This window comes from Haliotis rufescens, unplaced genomic scaffold, assembly GCF_023055435.1.
Source record: "Haliotis rufescens isolate VD_foot unplaced genomic scaffold, xgHalRufe1.0.p SCAF_5, whole genome shotgun sequence".
In the NCBI taxonomy this organism is placed as follows: Eukaryota; Metazoa; Mollusca; class Gastropoda; order Lepetellida; family Haliotidae; genus Haliotis; species Haliotis rufescens.
In genome coordinates, this window is record NW_025964223.1 from 43,722,101 (window position 1) to 43,748,049 (window position 25,949).

The 25,949-nt window shown below is 39.6% G+C and overlaps 2 protein-coding genes across 2 annotated transcripts; both read right to left on the reverse strand.

Moving 5' to 3' along the window:
• Positions 1-33: 33 nt before the first annotated feature.
• Positions 34-4,037, reverse strand: LOC124140019 (sodium-dependent multivitamin transporter-like). The gene is made up of 4 exons (XM_046507357.2): positions 3,844-4,037; positions 3,569-3,666; positions 1,381-1,502; positions 34-1,182 (listed from the first exon to the last, which is right to left on the reverse strand). Exons 1-4 carry the CDS (start codon positions 4,011-4,013, stop codon positions 1,126-1,128), a joined length of 447 nt encoding a protein of 148 aa, XP_046363313.2. The 5' UTR covers positions 4,014-4,037; the 3' UTR covers positions 34-1,125.
• Positions 4,038-5,576: 1,539 nt separating this feature from the next.
• Positions 5,577-21,005, reverse strand: LOC124140054 (sodium-coupled monocarboxylate transporter 2-like). Its single transcript, XM_046507407.2, has 11 exons — positions 20,627-21,005; positions 19,439-19,504; positions 18,257-18,308; positions 16,716-16,783; positions 15,939-16,093; positions 10,327-10,467; positions 9,551-9,683; positions 8,555-8,643; positions 6,787-6,902; positions 6,439-6,506; positions 5,577-5,600 (listed from the first exon to the last, which is right to left on the reverse strand). The coding sequence occupies exons 1-11, from the start codon at positions 20,990-20,992 to the stop codon at positions 5,577-5,579; spliced, it is 1,278 nt and encodes a 425-aa protein (XP_046363363.1). The 5' UTR covers positions 20,993-21,005.
• Positions 21,006-25,949: the final 4,944 nt, after the last annotated feature.

Here is a 25,949-nt window from a genome sequence, read left to right on the forward strand (position 1 = left end):
ATCCGGGATAGAATAGGTCTTCAGCAACCCATGCTTGCCATAAAAGGCGACTATGCTTGTCGTATTAGGTGACCAATGACGTGGACCGTCATATAGCTGGAGTGCGATGTTAAATAACAAACAAACAAATAAATAAACACACAATCTGATGAGTATGTCCTATGGTAAAAGAATACAATGTTATACTATAAAAAGAGGGTGGTGAACCATCATACCACAGTTAAACTACATACAGACAGTCAGACCCTATCAGAAAATTCCAAAGTGTGTATCTATAATAGTAGTTATGTTCACAGTTGCTAACCGAGTTTCGTTATTGTTTACGCTATATTAATTTCTTTTGGAAGTTTAAATCTAAGAAAAGAAACTTCAGCAGCTTCTTTCCGATAAATGCCTGTATCATCCCCACCAATCCTGCACGTAAACCCCTGGTGACATCGAAGCTTCCTCGCCTGCATCATCTTTTGGGGGCTCTTCATGATCAATGACCACGAACACCAGCTCGCTACATCTGCTCAAACCAACCGGAAGGGGCGGTCGGGTAGCCTAGTGGTTAAACCGTTCGCTCGTCACGCCGAAGACCAGGGTTCGAATCCCGACACGGGTACAATGTGTGAAGCCCATTTCTGGTGTCCCCCGCCGTGATATTGCTGGAATATTGCTAAAGCGGCGTAAAACCATACTCACTCACTCAAACCAACCGGACAAGAATGTTCACCTCTAACCAACTCCAATTGTATCGATTTATTATATAACATGTGATGCGACTTTTCTATTATCTTAAACATTAGACAACTCTTTGTGTGAAAACAAAATGCATATTCTCAAATCAGTTAATCAAAGGCGACAAAACACTACCAGCTCAAATTACACATCCTTGACAATGATACATAGACACACGCTGGTCGTACTTATCCAGCCAATCTATTGAATGCTCTCGCCATATCTCATCCTTAGTACAACCATTTCTGTAACTACTGGATCCTGTAATCCTTAATCGATCGCTCATGTATGATGTATACCCATTCTGCACATTATGCTATGCTTTTTTTATATATCAAGATTGTCCTCGAACCAAGAAATGAGAACCAAAGATATTTGATACCATATTACACAGCAGCATGGCTAGATATCTCTGGCTGTAACATCAAATGGGATCTCTTCATTCGTCGACTGGTACTGCTGGAAAATATATCAAACAAACATTGCATTTGAGATGATTCAATGATTTCAAATGTAAGCCAGCAAAGGTAACATAAGAAAAATGAAACAGTTAAATGCATCGACTAATTTATCATTCACTTCCCGCTGTTTTCCAATGTGTCTGCTGAGACCATACCTAAGATAGAGTTTATTTGTCAATCTACTTTTATTATATACCTGTTCTGGTCGTGTATTGCAGCGAAGCACCTTCAGAACCTTCTCAGGCAGACATTGGCATAGTTCGTCTAGAATTGATCGGCTGTACTGGGAAGGTGCTGGCGTTTCGGGAGAAAACCGCCCTGGAAAAGAATACATAGGCACTGTTATCAGATTTGTCAGGATGGCATTGCGTGCTTCATCTTCACGTTAAATAGTTCTATCAGCTTTTCCAAGGTTAATCATCCGATAAATACTTGTGCAAGGCAAAGCACATGTTGTCAACTGAGGTTGCACTTTCATTTGAATACGGTGTATGGGGCCCATGAATATATATAAGGAAAACACTGTGTGAGTCATACATAGCAATTTTGAATCAAATGTCAATGTTCTAAAATGGTACATTTCACATGTACAACAGCTAGCTGCGTTAAAATGCGGAAACTGTCTTGGTTTTTACTCGTAATTTGAGCTTTAGTCACAAAGCGTAACTTTTCTTATTTCGTTTTGTTATAGCTTTTCAGTGAAATTATTGACGAAAACTGCCATTTGACACTCGCTATCAAGTTTCAAGCAAGCAGTGTCAATCTACCGCATTTCTTCTGTAGAATAAAACTAGTCACGACAAGAGTACAGGATAATGTTTTGTATGCCCAAAGATTATTATCTACATCCACAAATTCCCTTAACAGTTAAATGTAAGATTCCGATTATTCGTATTTATAAATCACTTTCAAATAGTGATGAAAACAACGGAGGCGGTCCTGAACTAATGAAGTTGAAGACATAATTGATGTCGATTCTTTTCTCCAATTGCAAACACTCGGGTAAATCGTTTGATGTTTTCAGGATCAAAATGGTATTAATTCTACTTTACTCAAATGCTACATCACGAAGTTCTTCCATTCTGGTATTAAGGTTATGATCACTGGGACATGTATTTACTGCTACCTAGCAATATACATGTATCTCTATTTGCAGGGATTTTTATTGAGCATTGGAACCCAGAACAAAAGAGGAATGCTATGGCTTTGGGTTTTAGAGTCGGGCGAAGGTGACAGATACGTGGCCTTGTCAGATTTCACTCTCAGTTAAAAAAGTGACACTGTATGTGGCAAGTTCTTTGATAAGACAATTAACCTTGTGATGTTTACATATGATGGTTATGTTAGGTGATGCCTTATCAGAGTGGACAACTACAAACTCTTCACGTAGCTATAGCGGAGCCAGAGTATTGATGAGAGTTTCCTGGGACAGAACATATTTATTCTAAATCTGTTTCGTCTTTTTCAGTTTGTGCATTCTCCCACACAATTACCTCATCAGGGTCTGACGTAACTCACTTTGACATTATTTAATGTTCATCCCCTCTATCGCTGGGGATATTTGGACATATGGCTGAAAATCATCCATTGTGATTCCAACAGCAGGCTTTCAAAATATTTGGCCCATATTTGAATAACTGACGAAGATAGTTATTGTCATGGACATACATACATGTAGGAGACACCTGTGATTATATATGATCAACCTGTTAGTTGCATTACGAGTCTTGACAGCCACAAGTAGAGGAATTTACATGGTGAGCTGCCAAATCCTCGTTCTGTAACACGTTCCCATTATTGGCAATTTGGACGAAACGGTGTTCAAAAGAAAAATGACTCTTCGATTTCAACTGAAACTATTGGGACTTTACCTTTGTGTTTACATGTTATGAACACATACATGTATATACAATATTTGTGTGGAGTCATAAATAAAACACCCCACGTGGCCCATGGAACGAAACTAATTTCTTCTGTCCAAATTGCACATTGATCAATAGTTCCCGCCAGTATGTAGGAGAGGTCACTTTCCTTTATGACATCCCGATTGGAAAGTGATTGAAGACATAGCGTTGCTTTGCTGTGATGCCACATAGCTATATAGAGTGAAGGTGATTCCTAAACACATGATTATAATATAGTCGGACTTATACAATAAACTCTAGGATAATCATAAAATTTGTTCTGATTGTAAAGGTTTTTTGCTGATTTAATTTACACTCCTTTGGTCAAAGAGTTCACTGTAGTTGGCATTAGTTATTTGTAAGAAATTGATGTTTTTAGTAAATGTAATCTCTATTGTTACATTTCAAGATTAACACCTCGTGTAAATGCTTTTGTATATCTGTGATCAAGAATGCAATTAGGCAACCAAACATACATACGTGAAAGGAGACTCACAACGATCCCAACGAAGACCACGACAATCGTACCCGTGGCAGAGTAGTAGATGTATGACAAATCATAAATTGATAAGTAGCCCCTGAAAATAGACAAATTCAAATTTTTGACAGTCAGATACTGAAAGAGGGCCCCATGTTTATCGGGATTCAATGCTATCGATTGCATTTGTCAATCATTATCGAATTGAAACTGAGCCTGTGGTATGTCCAATATTCAATATTGAGGCGTTTTACTTCCAAAACCTAACAACCCATACTTTGGTGCTACTTCTTCATCAGCATGGCCATCATCGTTGGTGAAGTTGTGAGCAGTGTGCAGTCCTGTTTTATTGGCACCAATTATGTCCCAGGTGCATCCGTTGACAAACGTACTTGATAGTTGCGTTGACACACCGTTAAGGTACGCACCGATACCAATCCATAACATAAATATTAAAGAAGTGAAATAACCAGCAGTAGCACCCTGAAACAGAGAAAATGATGTCGTTTTTTTCGCGTAGACATTCATGCAAAATGCCAGATCATTAAATTTCCGTATCTCACTTGTAATATCCTTTATACCTTTCAAGTTGATAATGTGTTATTATTATGAAGACCTCAGCAAATGAACCATTACATAAACCATTTAAATGATGTTGCATTAGGTTTTTTTTCTGAAAATGACCGCCAACGGTATCTCTTCACTTTATTTTTGAATCCGTGCAACGCTTGGAAAACTCAGAAAAATGTAGTACATGCAAAGGGACGCGATTTGAAAGACTGTGAAATTCCCCCGAAGACCAGGGTCACAGTGAATAGGTTATTTGTGCAGATTTCCCGCATGTTGTATGATTTAGATAATAATACCTGACAACCGATGACAATTTAATGATATCACATGCAGTCGGTGTGACTTACTTTCAATGAAAAGGACAAGGGACATAATACTAGTATTTGGTTTATGTGTGGAGTAGCCCCGTGGAATGTCAGGGTAATATTTGTACTCATCTCAAGGTTTTGCAGAAAGGTATTTAATGATAGCGAGTTCAATTGTCATGCAACTGCTAATAGTGTTAGGTTGATCGTGGCAGTATGTTATCCGTTGAACAGTTTGGATCCATTTAAAAGTTCATGGAAATGTCAATGCATGTTTATCACTGACATAGATGTCATAAAGCTGCGACGAAATGGTTGCTTCATCTAACACTGGCAGTGTTCCACATCCAGTTTCGTGCTGACAATTCAATATCAAGATCAAGCCATATAACGCCTTCAATCTGGCCAGTGTCCAGCGTGTTTCTAATGCAGTGTTCACATTACAACCATCTACCGATTCCAAGAATGATTTAACTACACTGATGACCTATCGTGCAGCGTCAGTCCGAGAGTGGCCACGCCACTAAAAGACACGTCCATCGCCCTGATCGATTTCTTCCAGCCAACGCGACATACCTAAGAGTTGATAACCGATTATTAACAGTTTTGTTGCCGTCAAGTTCCCAAGTACCGAAAGGGGTAACATTGCACCCTAACTTGTGTCATCCACATCAGATAATGTTATGTTCTCGGATGAACGTTGTTTCTGCATTTCATATGCTGACGGCATAAGTTTGAATATGGTTTAAACATAAGCCGTGCGCCACGCTGACGAATATGTGATGGAAAGAGATGGACTGGATGGTGGTAGTATGGGAAGTTAACTGTCAAAGGTCGGAATCAAAGTCTTGGTCCAGACATGATCTATAATATTGATCCAGGACGTGGACATGGAGCAATGTCACAACCCAATATCCACATTTCCCATGTTTGTTTGCCATTGATATAATCCACTTGTATCATTTCTTGAAAATACATAATTTGACATTTTGTTTCTTGCGTTTCTTTTGTGGTTCCAAATAACCATATACCTTAATATATTGAAATGTATACAGGGGAAGGCCTCACGCATTTGTAACTTGTACCTAATCCATTTGCAATAAAATAAATGGATACCTGTCACTCAGATTGAAGGTCAAACTACTCTCAAGGCCATGCCCTAAAATGAATTATGTTAGAGATAAATTAAGAAGTGTTCATTATCGTAGGATGAAATTTGATACATTTCATTTCCTAGGTGGGACATCGAATTGGTGCTATTTTTTAAAGACCTTCATTGAAGTTCAAGGTCACGGGAATGGTTTTCCTTATAGGAGTTCTGCTTCCGTGTTCGCACCCCTTTTTGCAATTAGAAATAATCAAGCATTTGATACAAGCATACAACTTTCGTCTTAATATTATTGCACGCATCAATAATGTTTTGCGACGTTGATCTTCAACTGGTCGTCATTGTGTCGCAATTTGCATATGGTATATAAGGAACATCACAATGTCTGTCGTTACAATTACAAAGTATCATTAGAATGTCTAAAAGAGACGATGGTACTTACAACAGAATTTGCGCAAGGGCAAAACATCCCAAGGACAAAAAGGCCAAACAGTGGACCGTCCAAAATGCTAGTTAATGCGTAACAAATCTGGAGAAAGAATGTGTTTACACTTTAATTAGATTTAGAATTAAGAAAGATTCTGTCAAATTGTTCGTACAAATCCATTGAATAATCTTTACGTTGACAACATATCGATTAAGAAATAAAACATAATTTGTGAAATGAGTGAGTGAGAGTGAGTTAACTCTTTTACGTCGTTTTTAGCAATATTCCAGTAATATCACAGCGGGTGACACCAGAAATGGGCTTCGAACCCGGGTCTTTGGCGTGACGAGCGAACGCTGCAACCACTAGGCTACCCGACCGCCCCTAATTAGTAAAACACTTGAACATTATACAATATAATGTATCTGTTGTTGTTTTGTGTCAATAACAATGTTTTCGTACCTGAAAAATATTTCCCAAAGATGAAACAACGTACGCCAAAGCCAGACTCAATGCTCCAAAAAGGATCACTGTAATAAATTGTTAATCTTGTAAGACAGTTGTGCGTCCATAGGTTATGTGAGATGCATGTGTTGCACGCTGCTTTGAACAGTAGTTAAGTGAAAATAGACGTATTCACCATGGTATGATGTAATGCTCACACACCAAGATTCATACTCATGAAACCATGCATCAAGACCCGCAATCAATGAATTCAGCAATTATGAACGTTACACAATGGCATCTTAGAACGCTGGGACACGACGTGAAAGTACGTCGCTACGTGTGTGTATTTAACATTATTCTCACCAAGACATTTCGAGACGACAGTGGCCCTGAAGTCGGTGATGGTGATGCAGCAGTAGGGCCGGATGTAGTCCTCCAAAATGACTGCAGCAACGGCGTTTAGACCCGACGACAGCGTGCTGTAAAACATGGGAAGCCATGTCACGTTCGAATGAAAACTGCTTCAAAAGATATCAGCTACAGGGCATTAAAAATAAGGTAGCGCATGAATGGAAAACAATCCATTTAGTCGCCTCTGTTAAACGGCACCTACATATATTTTCCTACCCACAATCCTAAAGGGGTCAGCCAGGGGCCGTGCCTTAATTTGTTATAGGTTTGAGAAAATTACATAGGGACATGGGGATGAGTAATCGTCGGAAAAAGACGTAACAAAATGTTCAACACAGATTTTATCTGTGTCTCCCATATGTATACGATATAAATAGTTCCGTTGTGAAACTATTTTTCAAAACATTCCTAACTGAAACTTATTACAGTAAACAATATTACGTTATTCGGCAACAATCATGAGAGGGAGAGCCCTATCTTAGACTAGTTTACCTGCCCTAGTGCGCTTGCGCTAATCGCTTGCAGCCGCGAGGATGCGAAGGGCAGGGTACCAGTCTTACTCTTTCCAACCTAAACCCCATACAGCATTTCGCTGCGGTGAAACGTTGACCCATTTCCGTAAAGCGGGTCTGTCTGTCGAGAGGACGGGGACAGTTGTATAGCATATCGCCATGAGGGAAACGTTGATCCAGTTTCCGTGGAAAGCGAGATATTAGCACTTTGGACTTGATGAATAATTAATGTTGACGCGACAGGATTAAATATATAGTAATCATTAGGGAGGTAACTCTCATAGAAAAGTGTGGTTCATGGTTAAAAAAAACAAACGCGCTCACCACGTTGATGGTTTCAATTTTAGCACTTTCTGCATGAAAAGATTAATTATAAAAAAAATATTAATAACTTTACCACTGTATTTATATCAGTGCCAACAGTACCACTATGATTGTATCAACGCAATACCCCATGTTTCTTGACAACAATAACAAATATTACATTTATATATTTAATCGAACGTTCTCTTTATTTTGATTATTTGTTTATTTTCTCGAAATTGCGAGTTTTTTTCTTGTTATTTCGATTATATTTCCGTAATTTCAATAATTTCTCGTTAGTTCTCGTTTATTCACATAATGTCGACTATTTTCTCATAATTTTTTAGTTTAAACTCGAAATTTTCTGCGTTACGTCGATTATTTATCCGGTACAAAAAATAAAATGATCAAAGTCAAGAGAAAGAACTCGAAATTCGTGAAAATAACTCAAATAAAAATAAATTGTGCTACCAAAGTGGCAGCATCCTTTCGTCCTTGACAAACATGTCTTAGATGAGCATGAAAACTTTCATTCCTGTAACTTCAGTAGATTCTACGAACACGTTTGACCCCATATCATGCATTATACACTAAGTTGAAAACCATTGAGCAAGGGCCATAATATAACTCTGTAAAAGAATTCAGACACCACTTTTTTAAAAACTCAATTGAGATCGTGACCAGTAACATCAGTGATTTAAATTTCATATCTCTAACTTAAATAGAGTTTCATCAAATTTGTCCCCATTGAGAATCGGGCAGACGAACATCGTAAAATGGGCCTCCCTTCTCCTCTCAGTAGTATGCAATCAACACTAATTCACTCAAAACAGTGAGAAAGTTTTATCTTCTGTGTGGCTCAATTTTCGCAGAAAAGGAGTTAGTGGAAATTTCTCATACACTACCTTAAGCTCCCGCTGAAAATGCATGCTAGAAAAATGCCTGGTAGAGCAGGGGTGGTTGCGAATATGTCCATTGCAAACAGTGGAAGTAACTGAAATGAAAATGTTAACACACTTGCAAGAAATCTGAACAATAGGTGAGTTCAAATGCTAATTTAGTTAAGTATGGGCCGCGAAATATTGCGTTTCGGGTCCAAGATTATTTATACTTAGTGTGTCAAAATAGTCATAATGATTAAAAGATGCGACATTCTATCTCGCCGCCGCTTTTACCAAAGTGTTCGCGGTTATTGTCTACGGTAGAATCAGGAAATAAACGTTCTGTGATTTCGAACGTAAATTCAAAGACACAATGACAAAATACATGTGAACTCTTTTGTAAAAACGGAAGAGACCACCAGGAATGTGGCGTCGGGGGAGCCTAATGTTTACAGAAGGCGAATTCAGGTATCAGTGAATCAGTATTTCTTTTATATACCAAAACTGTATCTTTCACCGTTATAATTGTACCAGAAGACATGCGAGCATTTCGCAAACTGTCATCTCCAGAAAAAATGAGGCGACTATATCTTTAGTTATGTCACTATTCAATATCCCAAGTCCATATTTTACGAAGCATCGCTGGTCGATATCAATAGGTCCAAACTAAATGTCCTATCTTCAAAAACTTAATCCGTGATATGTACGTTCAGAGTTAATATGTATATACAGTTGCGTCGGCGTTTTCTGTTCTCTCCTCTACAGCTGTGGGACATTTTGTCTTTAACTGAGCCGTGTACATACGGAGGAACACTTATACACCAGAACCACCAGTCATAGCCACCATCTACAAGTAACATCAATAATTTGTACCTGTTTTATTGAAATGTATTACAATAATTACAAACGACAACAAATATGTGTCTGGTATTAAAACTGAAATGTCTTCATTAACAGAACCATCAACGTATAAACCGACCATCATCTACCAAAATAGTTTCAACCTGTTGCATAGCTCACCTGATCAGAACTAGATATGAGGTCATTGAACTTTAATGGGTCACAGTCCTTGTAGAATGCGTGTATGAGCACCCCTATCAGTATGCACAAAGTCACAATGACTACAAGGCCTATAGAACTCAACCACAGCGCTCTGTAATAAACAGAAAACCTGAATATGTTAAAAACATGACATTTATGGTCTCTCCCGGTTCTAAATAATGTTATCTTGACAAATAAATATACCCACTTTAACACGAAGATGAATACATTGCACAGGAATTACAAGTATTTTAATCAAAATTATTGTCCAAATGCCTGATTTTTCCTTATATAACATATTCAAGGTGACAAATTTCTTTCAAAGCTTGAACATCGATCTCTTCGAGACGATTGATATAATTCGGACATCTATGTACATGTGTATACAACTCATTTTGTGAAATACTGTTGATTCGATAATCCCGCCTTTAATCTGGAAATGTTACCATCCAAGAAAACGGAAAATGAAGAACACACCAGGACCGATTTCACTCTGTCTCTAAATTATCTGATCGATATTCGAAATAAGAACATCGATCTGACCGAATATCGCGTTTACATCAAAAGAGACCTAACTCGTGTTCTACACGTGGTGGCGGCGTCAGGGTCGAGCCAAGGGAAGTACATTTGGAATGGCAAGCATGAAACAAGGATTTCATATAGGCTAGTTGAAGATGGGTTGATTCTTGGGTGGACGTTTTATATTTACAAATGCAACAGTCCTATGAAAGGATATCCTGGAGTGTGATACTTACGTTTTCGCCTTTCTGAGGGTAGGACAGGACATGAGTCTCTGAATCTGCACTTGGTTAACCCCCAGATAGGACATCCACGTGATTCCTCCACCCACAACCAAAGACCACACCGAATGCCGCACCCCCGGGCTGGGGTTGAAACTAAATCGGAGGCATAATATTGATCTTTTACAAAGTTACTGTGTCTGTTACAAAAGAAGAAAGTTTACCATGTTCAAGATATTCAAGAATCAATTTTCTCTGTGTTTACACAATCTATTACATCAATCCAAGAACATGTCATTAACAAGTCTCTGGAGTTGAAACTTTGTTTTGTATTACACACACAATAGCCACCACGAGAAGGTGATGTTAAAATGTATGACTCTATTTCTTTTTACAGGTGAGACTCAGAGGACTATTCAATTAAGTTAGTATTCTTTGTGCAATTCAAATATGAAACACATGCTAAACTAATGATCAAAAGTATACATCGAGTTGGACTGCTAATAATTATTCAATCATTTATTTTTACAACAAGCCAGAAGACCACTTCATTGCACTTGGGATGAATTAACAAAAAGCTTTCTAACTCATTAGGTGTCAGAACTGTCACAGTTAACAAAACAAAACATATGTTTGAAAGTTGGATAACAAAGCACGACGCATTATCGATGGCATATGCCTCCTGATGACGTCATTGAGTATGCTGGCCCAGTCCTCCAATGTCGCACGGTTCAGCTGATTTTAGACCGAATTCCTTCAGCACGTAATCGTCTTGACACCTTGCCTGTTTAAGCGTTTACTCAGATGTTTTGGTTTTGTTTGGTTGTTGTTTTACGCTGCACTCAGCAATATTCCAACTGTATGACGCTGGTGTGTTAATTATCCAGTCGGGACCAGACAATCAAGTGATTGACGCCATGAGTATCGATCCACGCAATTGGGATACGATGACATGCATCAACCAAGTCAGCGAGCCTGACTGCCCGATCCCGTTAGTCGCCTTTTACGACAAGCATAGTCGCCTTTTACGGCAAGCATGGGTTGCTGAGGACATAATTCTAACCCAGATCTTCACGGGTTACTAAGATGTAATGTGCGTAAATGGCAAACCTCCTGCGGGGTGATCACACGCGACCTTCTGCTTCCTGGGTTGTCTCTGGTGTGCCAGGTCTGGTGGTATATATACTGAACCAAATTGAAAACTTCACAATCCTAAATTTTAACAATTTGTCATTGTGGGCCCTTATTGTGTGTTTAAACAGTAATTGCCACGTATTGTCTTCAGATAACACTCGTTTTTGTGCAGGTGAATCGATCAAAATCATGTGCACAGCATTATAGTGCCAAAAGTGTTTTTTCACGTGCAACTGGTCTCGTGGCCATAATACCGCACGTGTTTTCAGCCATACTTGTTAACAGTCATTAACAAAAAAAGAAAAACACAAGAAAACAAAAGTCTTTACGGCCATTCAAATGTGCAACGTGAACGTGCCATCTGCATGTTGCAGACGGGAACGTCCGTAGCTGGTCGCAAGGACGATTGGTTGTAGTCGACGGACTGTTTATGATTTACAGACGCGTCTACAGCAAACGGGTACCACCGCTGATCGCCCTCGACCAGTCGACCACGTGTGACGTCACATGTAGAGGATCGTCAGATTGTCTTACGTCACCTCCGTAACCGATTTTTGACTGCTACATCAACCAGAAATGAACTGTTTAGGGGTAGACTGAGTGCGCAAACTGTCGAAACCGTCTGAGAACTGCTCACCTTCAAGCACGACGGCCATACTGCGGGCCGATTCTGACTCAATTACACAGACGTCAACGTCAGTTGTGGGCACAGCGACACTTACTATGGACTCCTCAGAGGAATTGGAATCAAGTCTTCGATTTGCTGATGGTAGGGCGAGGGTGTGGAGGCGTGGTCATGAACGTTACGCCCAGCGTTGTGTACAGGAAGTTGACAGATTTCGAGGCGGAAGTGTCATGGTGTGGGGTGCTTTCTGTGGCAATGCACGTTCCAAGCTACTTGTCATCCGTGTCAACCTCAACGCTGCTGCTTACGGCGACCAGGTACTGGCACCAGAACTTCTACCTTTTATGGCAGCACATGGACCCGGTTTGATCTTCCAACACGACAATGCCAGACCCCACACAGCAATTTTGACAAGGAATTTCCTTCAGAATGCGGGAGTCAACGTCATTGACTGGCCGTCAAGGTCTCCCGACCTTAATCCCATCGAACACGTCTTGGATGCTCTTGGCAGAAGTCTGCGCACTCTCCAGAACCAACCACAGAATTTGCAAGATCTTGGCACCATTTTGCAGCAACAATGGCGTCGTCTTCCCAATCATGTGTTCACAAGCATCACAAGGTCCATGCGGAGGCGTTGTGTGGCAGTTGTCAACGCACATGGTGGCCATACAAGCTACTGAACTTGTGTGCCATCAGATTCTCGTGCTTGGGACTTATGATTTAAACTGTTGATGTTATTACCGAATACCGTAGGTGCTTGGAACAAATTATGGTTACCATCGTTAATTAAGATCCTTCTTTGGACATTAATGATTAAACATTATCTTCTCTGATACATTTGTCCGTTGTTTATCATATATGGGATTACTTTTAAAAATGTGAAGTTTTTAATTTGACTCAGTATAGTTGAAGTAGTCTGACAATGTAGTCGGCTCCACCCAAGCAGTCTTGTGTAACCCCATAAGCTCCATTCTAAGACCCAGCCCCCTCTGTGCTACTGATAACCTTTGCATGTTTCATGCTTTTGTTAAGGTGGGATGTTTTGGGATCCAACCACTTGGTTTTTATACCTTTTTGCGTTTTCATCTTGTGCTATCATCAAAAAGCTCTCTCTTACAAAAATCACGAAAAATAATAATTCTCACAATGCAGGGGCTTCTGACAGACAGATGATGGGGTTGGTCTTGTTTGGGAAATCGTTTTCAACCCGGCTTCTGTTTCCTTAGCCAAGGTAGTAAATAACACTCATTGACAATCCTACGGGGTATACTTTCTGTTGATCGATAGTATATTATGAAAATCGTTGGTGTCAGATGAAAAATAAATGAAGTGTTATCTTATATGTAAGTGTATTTGTGTCGGACAAAGAACGAACAGTCATTTGAACTTGTCATTTAATGGTACAATTAGCACCAATGTGTATTTAAAATCGTTCGACACAATTTGACACTGGGGAACTTTACATCGCTCATCCCAAAAGGGTGTATTGTTGTGAGACAGTTCATAACCATTCAGCCCAGTTTAGATCACTATTACAGTAGCAAATATACTAGTATGTGGTGGATTAAATCCAGAACAGCATCAACATCTTTATTTCCCATTTCTCTTCTAGACGTATATAAGTCGGAGTCTTTTTTACTTATCAACCTATCCATACATTCCAAACAAACTACTTTTACAGGTCAATGTTGCTTTTAATACAGCCCCAATGTTAAGCAACATATTATTATCGAGTTGTGTGAGGAGTCAAACGTGTGATCGATCACGAACGCCCAGTAACCACAAAAGTAACATTCTGTATTAGCTGTTTCCTCTTTCCTAGGAAGAGAACTTACATATAAAACCATTCCCATAATAATCTATTCCGAAATTACAAAAGCGTAAGGAAAACCTTTGAATATATGAAAATCAAAATGATATTAATTCCACTTTTCTCAAATACATAGTGTGAACGTAAGGGAAGCCCCTCTGTGGTTGGAAAAACGATTCTGGTAACCTTTGAGGCAGGGATTTGGTGGTACATTAGCTGGATGGTAGGGTTATATGGACATGTCTTCATGTAACAATTGGTACCGGCATGGTCTTAAATCAGCAATTATTTCTGATTCAAGACTTTTTTTTATTGTTCAGGGGGTTATGTCTATATACGAACCATTTGTAAATTGTCCTCATGCACTCGGAATTACTTCCTGCACACTTCAGTAAATTCGGTGAGATACATGTATTTCATGTGAAATTACAAATCTAACCTTCTCACTTTTACGCGTGTTTTCTCCTAAATTTAGGCTACTACTTTCGTTGTACTTTAGTTTTTTTTAATGAATCGTCAGACATAATATCATCTTTAAAAAAACATGATGTTGCATAGAGACCTCAGAACGAACAGAGCAACCTACTGACAACGGTCATGATCGGCGTGTTTGTACATGTATGTTGTGTTGGCTATATATTGGTGGTTTGAATACTAATTTGGACATATTATGATAGTATGTTAATTTTTGACATCTCTGTGGTAACATGTTGACATATGGGCACATCTGTGTAAGCATGTTGCAATATGGACACATCTGTGCCAGTATGTTGATGTATGGACACATCTGTGCCAGTATGTTAATGTATGGACAAAACTGTGGTAGTATGTTGATGTATGGACAAAACTGTGGTAGTAAGTTGATGTATGGACACATCTGTGCCAGTATGTTGATGTATGGACAAAACTGTGGTAGTAAGTTGATGTATGGACAAAACTGTGGTAGTAAGTTGATGTATGGACAAAACTGTGCCAGTATGTTGATGTATGGACAAAACTGTGGTAGTATGTTGATGTATGGACAAAACTGTGGTAGTAAGTTGATGTATGGACACATCTGTGGTAGTAAGTTCATGTATGGACAAAATCTTGGTAGTATGTTGATGTATGGACAAAACTGCGGTAGTATGTTGATGTATGGACAAAACTGTGGAAGTATGTTGAGGTATAGTACACATCTGTGGTAGTAAGTTGATGTATGGACAAAACTGTGGTAGTAAGTAGATGTATGGACAAAACTGTGGTAGTAAGTTGATGTATGGACACATCTGTGCCAGTATGTTGATGTATGGACAAAACTGTGGTAGTAAGTAGATGTATGGACAAAACTGTGGTAGTAAGTTGATGTATGGACACATCTGTGCCAGTATGTTGATGTATGGACAAAACTGTGGTAGTAAGTTGATGTATGGACAAAACTGTGGTAGTAAGTTGATGTATGGACACATCTGTGCCAGTATGTTGATGTATGGACAAAACTGTGGAAGTATGTTGATGTATGGACAAAACAGTGGTACTAAGTTGATGTATGGACAAAACTGTGGTAGTATGTTGATGTATGGACAAAACTGTGGTAGTATGTTGATATATGGACAAAACTGTGCTTGTTAGTTGACGAATGACACATCTGTGGTAATATGTTGATGTATAGACAAAACTGTGGTAGTATGTTGATGTATGGACAAAACTGTGATAGTATGTTGATGCATGGACACATCTGTGGTAGTATGTTGATGTATCGCCAAATCTATGGTAGTGTGTTGATGCATGGACACATCTGTGGTAGTATGTTGATGTATGGACACATCTGTGGTAGTATGTTAATGTATGGCCAAATCTATGGTAGTGTGTTGATGCATGGACACATCTGTGGTAGTATGTTGATGTATGGACACATCTGTGGTAGTAAGTTGATGCAGGGACAAAACTGTGGTAGTAAATTTATGTATGGACAAAACTGTGGTAGTAAGTTGATGTGTGGTCAAAGGGATGGTAATACGTTGACAACGGTGGAATTCTTTTGTGGAAGTTGCTCCCTCTATCTAGAATTCTACACACTCAAAGAATCGTAGGCGGGTCCTCTCCCTTGCAGTTTCCCAGGCCTTAGAGAATCCTCCCACTACCAGGGATCCCTGAACCAGCAGAGAGATGAGCCCAAGAACCATGATGATTGTCTGTAGACTGTCCGTCCATAACACTGTCTTCATCCCTCCCTATAAACACATGCAAATGTATATATACTTATGGGAATAGCACCGATGTGTTGACCCGACGTCGCAGTATATAATGTTTTCACTGTTTCCGAATATTTACTGTGGGAACGCGGGGGTAGTTTCAAACACATGCTTCACTTTTTAATCGTTCCTTGTCTTTCCACCAGACAATTCGAGTTAAATGAGCTTATTTATTACGAAGCATTAGGTGAGAATGCGATATATCAAAACATCAAGGATGGATATTGGGTTCAAGATGAATTCATATGTAGCATTTTAGAATATATACCATGAAAAAAACAAAAACCTGACGTGTGACATTGTAAGTGTATATATACGTAGAAATCCTAATGTACAAATAATATGTTATTCAAAACGGTAAGTAACGGCTGTTGTCTGATGTCCACATCCTTCATGATATTGTTCTTGCTTGGCGTAAAACATGAGTAAATGAGTTACAAAGTACCAGGTTGCTCACTTTCAGGAAATAGTTGTGATGGGGCTTCTTAAACTATTGATGCATGTAATGCTATTACTTTTCTAGTTACTCAAATTTTTAATAGGTTTATCGTGTCCTCCTGCGCACCCATTCTGACCTCGATAAATTTAAATATAACCCTACCAGAGCTGTGTAGAAGGTCACTAATATTCCAACAGAAGAGATTGACAGCCGTAAGTCCAGACCAGTTACTGAAACAAAACTTCATTTATGTTGCCTGCTAATGGTATATCTGACGCGTCGTTAAGTACTGTCACAATGCCAGGTACATGGTAAATGTAAGAAAGAACACGTACATGTATTACATGGGGCCCCTCATAAAGTATTAATTTGGAAGAATTATCTCTAAAATAAAGCAGATCATATGGTTAAGAAGGGGTGTACATTGGTTCGCCTGTTAATACCTTTGAACGTATATTATGATTGTCGTATTGTTTTGTTTATATGTTCCAGTACAACTATTAAAGTGGCATCCTTTACCGTTTAGGTGTCAGTACATATCATAGACAGACAAGTCTTTGAATGGCATTTAGACGTGATACACATAAGGGAGATAATGTATGGATGTCAACTTCTTTATTATGAGGAAACACAACATTTCGGAGTTTATGCTTACTCCTTCATCAGGTTCATGAATGCTATGAGGCAGAGATATATATATATGTAAATTCCACATCATAATTGAAACTATACTCAGGAAATAAAGGTGACATTGCCAGAGAAAATTTAGAGCACAATTGAAATTAAAAACAATTGAAACATGACACCACTATGATCTTCTCTCTTCAAAATCAGTGAAGAAAGTTATGGAAAATTAGAACTTATCAGTCCTCTTATACACACATTTCTAAAGACCTACTGCTTGCTGCGATAATATCTCAATATTTACCTTATCAAACAAGTTAAGTTTTCAGAGCACAGCGTTCGCTTTCACATCTGATTTATTTCGTTTGACTTCATCTGGACCATTTGTAGATGTGACAAAAACAATTAGTCATTTGATTCTCACATGTATGAAGAATTCAGGGATGTGTGTATCGCGACTCATACATGTGATGCAACAGGCGTCACATAACCGGCAGACTCAACCGTGAGTTTGTAGGCGCTATCCAATGTTGCGCTAAAGTTTTCTTTGGCTTTCGAGTTTGCTTTATTTCTAAACATAAGTTTCAGAATAACCAAGGGTGATTTGAAAATAACAGTTATCCGATATTAGAAATGCATTATTTCAGTAATTATCCGAGTGAATAACCTATATGGAGATTTCCCCTGTGACGTCACAATTTGATCGTCAAATAACGGTAAAACGTTACTATGCTGTGACACCACAGTGGAACGTTTCTGCCTTGCATAAATCACATTATGTCGTGGCATTGATGGAATGACATGAATAAAAACATGTTTTACAAGTTAATAAGAAAAAGTGTCAATGCATTAGAATAATCAGTTAAATTATCCGTGGAAACAGATTTCCATTGGCCTAAAGGGCAAAATAACTGTGAGAATTTATTGTCTTGCATTGACAATTGATTTTACACTTAAGCCTTAAGCTAAATTTATGCCAATCGACAAAAGGGTAGATAAGGAAATCAATATCTCCGAGGATTTGCTGCTTGATCTTACACAATCTCCAAGCCAGTTTAGAATAATGAGTAGTATATTACCTGAATAAAGCGCCAGTGATGGGGCAAAAAGTACAAAGGCCATGTACATCAGCTGAAACGAAACAAACTTTAGTACATAGCAACCCATTAACTGAATGATAAGCTGTTCAACGATTAGCCAAATAGCCTTTAAACAGGTATATATAATTATGTTTAAGGTTTTTCTCTCCATCGGAGTATGATATATGTACGGTGGCAAAATGTATGATACAAGTCTCAGCCCCCTTGAAACCGCCGATTATGTTTCTAGGTTTGGGATTTCCTACCACATTGAAAAGCCGGGTTAGAATTGTTTTTCAGCAACTGATGCGTGTAAGAGGCCACTAAACAAATCGGGTGGTCAGGCTCGCTGACTTGGTTGTTGATGCATTTCGTCGCATCCCAAATGCGTAAATAAATGATTATGATGTCAATCACTGGCTTGCTGGACCAAACTCGATTATTTTCAGACAGCCGTCATACAGCTGTATTATTGCTGGATGCAGCGATAAACAATAAACAAACAAAGATAGTATGATTAAACCTATTCACAAGGCTGCCTGAAGATTCTGGGGTAGAATAGGTCTTCAGCAACCCATGCTTGCCGTAAAAGGTACACTATGCTCGTCGTAAAAGGCGACTAACGGGATCGGGTGGTCAGGCTCGCTGACTTGGTTGATGCATGTCATCGATCCCAATTGCGTGGATCGATGCTCATGATATTAAGCACTGGATTGTCTGGTCCAGACTCGATTATTTACAGACCGCCGTCATATAGCTGGAATATTGCTGAGTGCGGCGTTAAACAACAAACCAACCAACCACATGGCTGCCTAAAAAGAGTGATGACTTTAATAGTCAACGGGTGACATCGATGGGGCAGGACGCGCTCACTTTTTCGCGAACACCTGCCGTCATCACTATTTGATAGTAATTCATAAACAGATGCTTATAATATAGTCAAACTATTGACGCTTTTATTTGTAGGTATTTCTTACGATTATGGAAAAGGTTTATTCACTTCCATTAGGGTCTATGCATTTTTTGTGATTGTACACATCTGATTTTAATCATAGTCTTAGTACAACCGAGACGGACGAAAATCACGGACGAGAGTCCATAACAGTTCTTAAATTGTCTTTGGCGTATTTCAGCTAACATAATGCTACTTCATACATGTGCATATACAATTAAATGTTTTACCACTTGAATAATCCAGTTAAGAGATGCCAGTATCCGAACTCGCTTCCCAAATCTCAGTTCGAGGTACTGTAATTGAAAATAGACACAGCATAACGAAAGACAACACTGTTTGAACATAAAAAAACATAACTTTTATTGTTGTCGTCGCATCGGCATTATTGCAGCCATATAGCGACCATTTATATAAAAGTTTACTAACATACACATTTTTACTTATACACAACTACCCATCCACCACTACCATCTCCATGTTTTTAAACTTGTTTTCATAATTGTAGCAGGAAACAACTACATATAATCAGATGATAAGGCATGGTGACTTGGTTGGTTGCTCCTGGGTCATTGTACCCCGATAGCATAGGATGTTGCTGACAATTAAAAACCCACGACTGATATAGCTCGAATATTGCAGACTGAGGCTCACATAACCATCAAACATCGAAGAAGGTGTTGACAAACTCCAATCGGTTTGAGTTTTATTCTCGTACTCCAAAAGTCAATAATAAGACGACTGGGACACCCGTGCCCTCAACAATACAGTCACACATCAGTAAGTATAGGTATGATAACGTGCATATTTGAACTGCGCCAAATCCACACCTTGAAGCATGCTCCAAGCGTAACATTATTACCCCAGTCAAAGGATCAGCATGCACTCAAATTTTGTTCTCATGATCAGCTCCCTGGATACAACCCAAGCTACCTTATGGGACTCGAGAATGTTAACAGTCACATTACCATTTTTTCCTTATCGGTGGCCCATTCAATGTTGGGTCCAGAGTGGCTTATTTCGAACAAAGTTCACTTGCCAATGTTTTTTTAGTGACCGAAGCCCTACAAACTCTTCAAGCTTGCCGAACACATCCATGGCCACCTACTATCCTCGGCCAAAGTTGCTCTACCTTACTTTATGTAATGTTTACAATATACAGGACAATATTTGTTTGATCATACGTCATTGCATCACCCAGTGCTAAACGAGCTATAGAAATTGTGATACACATTACATGATTTCATCTCATCCATAGCCATGTGAAGTTTACCCGATCCTATTATATTGTAAAGTTCGAACCGATGGCCATTCCGAATTTGTCGCGCTCTGCGTACGCGTTGGCAAACCCCGAATAACAACAGAATGTAATCGATGCGGGTGGGATTCTGTGAAAGTTAATATCAGTAGCTTCCTACCTCATAGACGCTGGTTACCCCAAGCCTGTACAGAAAAGGCAGAAAGAGATGCGCTGCTCCAGCCACGGCCATTACCATGCCGAGGGCAAGCCACCAGAGCATCGTGTCGTAGTTGTAGACTTCGGCAGGCATCCCAAGCAACGTCAACGCTGACATAAAGGACACCGTCACGGACAAAGCTACAGGGATAGTGCCCATCTGACGGTTTCCAACCAGAAACTCTGACGGGCTGTTTTTCTTCCTGTCCTTGATCGCATGGTAGAGGCCAATCCCGGCAGGGATGACAAGTGTACCTCCAAACACAACATAGTCCTCCCAGTGGAGGGTGTTCTTTGTTCCGCTGTTGAAGCTGTAGCGCTCCGTCATTGCCGTCCCTGCTAAGAAATTTAAATATAATTTTCATCGTTATTTTCTGATAACAATACAAGCATTATGCCATACAAAACGCCACAAATGGGTCCTGACAATAAATAAAAGCAACAAACGCCATGCCCATACTAATTAGAAATCGCCACTAATCCGTCCAGTGTACGATTCCAGTATATCATACATGTAAGCATGTGTTGATGAAACAAATATTGGTGATACCAGGCATTCACGAACAGGGCAGCCGAAATTGCCCAACCAGTAGCATCCGTCCAAAACTCATGCAAAGGCAAGTCAATTGTTCACTTAAACTCACGATGTTTTAAGCTAAATATGAAGAATACGGATGTTTTTAATTTCAAATGTGATGTTGTTGATCCGTTAGACTGTGATATCCGTGGGAAATGCGAGACATGTTTACCAAGACAAAGATGATATACAAGTTAAACAGAGATGAATGGTACGGTCAGCAGAAAACACATAAACCGTCGGTCAAAAAGAAGCTCTCAAGGAATTGGATTTCTGATGAAGAATGATATACAGCACAGAGAAACTAAATGCTAATAACACTGAAGGTTGTTTACGGATTGACATGAAAAAATAAAACCCCAAAATAATCTTGTGCGTCTCCAATCTGCCCCCGATAGGTACAAGTTTGCTTGTTTGTTGTTTAACCCCGAATCTGCAATGGTAAATGGTCCACGTAGAATGGTTAATGAACAGTTCCAGAAAGACCTACAACATCTGTTATATACCTACCACAACAATGGATTGATATCCAAATGTGAGACACTCTGGATAGTGTTCTGAATTTCAGTGGATATTCCATGAATGATTTCATGACTTGAAGTGGTATGTGTATGTTAAATAGGAGCGTAGGAAGTTAAGATAATACATACAGACAGAGAAAGATGTTAAGCACACCCTAATATATTTCATTATTGTTTGGTCCCAATCGTTGGAACAGTCATGAAAGCTCACGTGCCATGCATGGTATGCCCGTGCATCATGCTACCCTCGAGTATCCCTAAAAGCAGTATATACAAACGTTAGAATAGCTTTCTTAAGCTCGGTTTCAAACAGTTATTCCATGACATAGTGTGACCATGGCACCAAGGCGATTACCAAACGCCACAAGATGGCAAATAATCGGCATGCATAACGCAAGAATGTCTTGTAATGCCATTGGTCGGAATTTGGGGTATAACCACACTGTCCCAAGCCGTTTAGACGAGAAACATGATCAGGCCGGTGATGTACAGGACCGTCCCAGACAAGGAAGACCTCCCAGACAGGGACCTTCTTCGTCTCATACGCCGAGAACCCTTTTTAACAAGTACTCATCTGAAATAGCTGTGGTTGCCCAATTGTCGTTTCAGCACCAGAACCGAGGGCTAGACGAGTCATAAAGCGTCCCTTGTTGAGAGATCACAACAAAACTGCTCGTACAGCATGGTGTATTGCGCGACAGAACTGGAATCTGAGAACTGGGAGAAAAAAGTTAAGCACACCCCTATTTCTGTACCATGACAGATGCCCAAAATCATGGCATGGGATGACAGACCACAGGAGCTGGGCGATACCAATGTCATCGGATAGAACAAACTTTTGACAACAAATAAAGAAGATATTGGTGAGTTGTGACTGAAATATACTGGCAAAAACATCATGGTAACACAGGTACTGTATTTGACCTCAGACAATACTTTAAAAAAAAGTATGGAGCTGCAGGATTAAGGAAACGAGTTACGTCTGATGTTTCATGTGAAAATGTTCCTTAAAGTCTCTATTTGACATCTACAGATCAGTAGCGGGTATAACTGCCCGGATGACGCATTCTACCCTACGTCTCATGCCTCCAGTCAGGATCTGTTGATGGGTCAACAACAACCACTCCTGACGCAATGCTGCTTCCAATGGGCGTAAATCTTGTACAGGAGGATCTCGTGCCTGTATGCACCGCCCCAAAATATCTCAAACATGTTCAAGGGAGTTCAAATCTGGGCTCATTGCTGGCCAGGGTAGAGTCGTTATTGCATTGGCCCTCATGTAATCCACGACTGCATGCGATCGATGAGGCCTGGCGTTGTCATCCATGTACTGAGGTCGAGTAGCAAGAGGGTGGTTGTCATAATGAGGAACGACGACTGGCCTCAAAACGTCCCGGATGTACTGAGCCCCTGTTAGGTTGCCCCTTATGGTGACCAGACATCTCTCAATCGCAGTTGAGGCCATAGAGAGTGAGTGAGTGAGTGAGTTAGTTGTGTTTAACGCCGCTTTTAACAGTATTCCAGTTATATCACGGCGTGTCAGCTTAATGTGTGAGGAAAGCCCGAAGTGATGCAGGTCTCAGACGTTTACCAGTTCGGTGAAACCCACGAGCACGGGTATGGTGCTGACAAACCTAGAAACATAATCGGGGCGAACCGGGATTCGAAAACACAATCATAGGTTGAGGCCATAAGCTGTGTTGACAACACCAATGCAGTCGTTGCTGACGATGTTGTCGACTCAATATGACGCGTCGAACAGGACGTCTAGCGCGTAGACCTGCTGCTCTTAAACAATTTCGCACGGTCTGGTCGGAGAGTCTGCGCTGTCCGGGTATTTGGGATGTGTTTGAGGTGGCTGTGGTCGTCTTCTACTTAGGTGTCGCAGTCAGATGAAGCGATCTTGGGTGGGAGTGGTTAGTCTTGGTCGCCCCGACCTTTGCCGATGACGTGTTGACCCAAGCTGTTGAAACCGATCCCACAACCTTTAGGTGGTGCTGGTCGCTACATTGAAAACCCTGGCAAAAGCCGATCGGGCTTATCCTGCCTGCAAGGGGCCTATGACGTTGTTTCTTTGCACTTCTGTTAATCTTGGCATGTTGTTGAACTGTCACTGTTCGATAGACGCAGATGCCAGGCAATCAAAATCCCTGCACTTTAATACCGTTCACAGTGCTGATTCACGTTGAGTGCGTGCATCCCCATGGCCCTTTTGTTAATGCACTGGGTGCGTTTTTTTCCGAATTGTACATGTTTCACGACTTATTTTTTGCATGTTCTTCTTGTGATCATTTTGATCCGGGAAATTTGTCACTCACACAATAACTCATTAAAACTCTTCATTGTGCAAATCTTTGCAAAAAATATCTGTATTGCGTTTCTCTTTTTGAAGAGTATATTTAAATATAACCATCAAATAAAATGTAAAATGTCACAATTAACGCACATAATTCTGTTGGTCAACTGAATGGGAAGCACGTTTAACTGACGCCGAATCACGTGACTATAGTGTCCCAGTGTTAGACACTGCGGGCGCTGATAGTCGACATGGTTTTGATAGATGATGGCTGCAGTAGTTGTGTCGGAGGCATTTGGGACTTAATGATCATATGTTCCTTTCATTGTTATGAACCTTACATATGCATAGTCGATCGTGTAAACTTGAACTTAATGTAAGGAGATGAGTCAGTGAGTGAGGTGCCTTTAACGACATTTTAAATAGTCTGTCAGCTTAAGAAAGGAGGAAGTAATACATATATTAGACGTTTGCTTGGCATGTTTTTAGTACGAGTTACTGTTGTGTTTGGTTGTGTTTGTTCGGCGTCTGTGTCATTTCGATCTACAATGAAGAGTTCTCTCGCTTCATGTTGGTTCACAAATTGTACAGTTCTATCTGTTAAGATCACAATGATATTTTAATGTAGTTTGACTGTATGTATGGGTTGTGTGCTGAGAGTGAGTGAGCGAGTGGTTGAATTGTAAGTGATTATGAGAGTAGAGTTATGTAAGATGGTTGAAGTGAGTGGATTGGCTTGCATGTTTTGCTTGATTTGTACATGTGAGTGAGTTATACTTTTACATCGGCAATATTGAAGCCATGTCGCGATGAGAACATGTTTATGATGATAAAATTCCTGTCTACAAAGGACAGTCAAACAATGAGGTAAATATCATAGTTTAGAAATAAAACAAACCTGAACAATATTAAAAATAAATAAATTTTTCAGACAATAGAAAGTAAAACCAGGCTATAGATCACTGGCAACTACAGCTAGACCACCTACCTGGGGATTGTGGGGACTTACAGTGCTTTTGCTTGCTGCATGATTCCCAGCAGGATCTATGCAATCGCTTTGGTCGCGACTGCTTATACGCAATGTTTATCAATCAATCAAAAATAAAAGCACCATCAAGGAATTAAAACACTTGTTGATATTTAATATTTCAATATACATGGACTCACGTGCCACTGTCAGAATAAGAATGTTTGGTATGTTTATCAAATAATAAATCATTAACAAGTATTTGAATTGTCTGACATTTTCAAAAGTAGTGTGCATTGACCTTGATCATATCAGTAAGTTCATTCATAAAGCTGAAACTTGACATGCTTATTTGAGTAATATTTACAAGTATTTTGCTGTTACATATTTTGTTCACTTTATTTAACCTTAATTAGGAGGATGAATGTTTTTACACAAATACAAGATTCCAACCAATTAAAAATAAAATCATTTTCTTTCAGGATTTCCAAATGTGCTAGGGTGTGGAGATGGCACATTTGTTAGAATCATAGGCTCAAAGGTGAATGAAGGTGACTACCTGAATCGTAAAGGCTATCATTCGATGAATGTTCAGGTATGTATATAAATGGTTCACACAAATTATCTATGTAACACCAAAAAAATCATTATGATAACATGATACCTAACAAATAATCGGAATTTTATGTCATTATTTACAAATGAAAGTATACTTCAGTACCAATGAAAACGGGCCTCTGCTCCCTTTCAGATGATCTGTGATGCAGAATACAGATTTATCAACTGTGTAGCAAACTGGCCAGGAAGTGTACATGACAGCAGGATATTCAGGGACAGCAGAATCAGTGTTGCGTTTGAAAATGGTAGGTATCACATTTGATAACCAGACTTTGTAGTTGCTATGAACATCGGTACAAATAACTT

Excerpts from the sequence above, each read along its gene's own strand:
- LOC124140019 (XM_046507357.2), bottom strand. The coding sequence starts at position 4,013 with ATGTTATGGATTGGTATCGGTGCGTACCTTAACGGTGTGTCAACGCAA. Across the intron at positions 3,667-3,843 it reads GATGAAGAAGTAGCACCAAA|GGGCTACTTATCAATTTATG; the intron begins GTATGGGTTGTT and ends GTCTATTTTCAG. Across the intron at positions 1,183-1,380 it reads GCAATACACGACCAGAACAG|CAGTACCAGTCGACGAATGA; the intron begins GTATATAATAAA and ends TATATTTTCCAG.
- LOC124140054 (XM_046507407.2), bottom strand. The coding sequence starts at position 20,992 with ATGACGGAGCGCTACAGCTTCAACAGCGGAACAAAGAACACCCTCCAC. Across the intron at positions 16,094-16,715 it reads TGACCTTCTACACAGCTCTG|GGAGGGATGAAGACAGTGTT; the intron begins GTAGGGTTATAT and ends ATGTGTTTATAG. Across the intron at positions 6,903-8,554 it reads ATTTTCAGCGGGAGCTTAAG|CACGCTGTCGTCGGGTCTAA; the intron begins GTAGTGTATGAG and ends CATGTTTTACAG.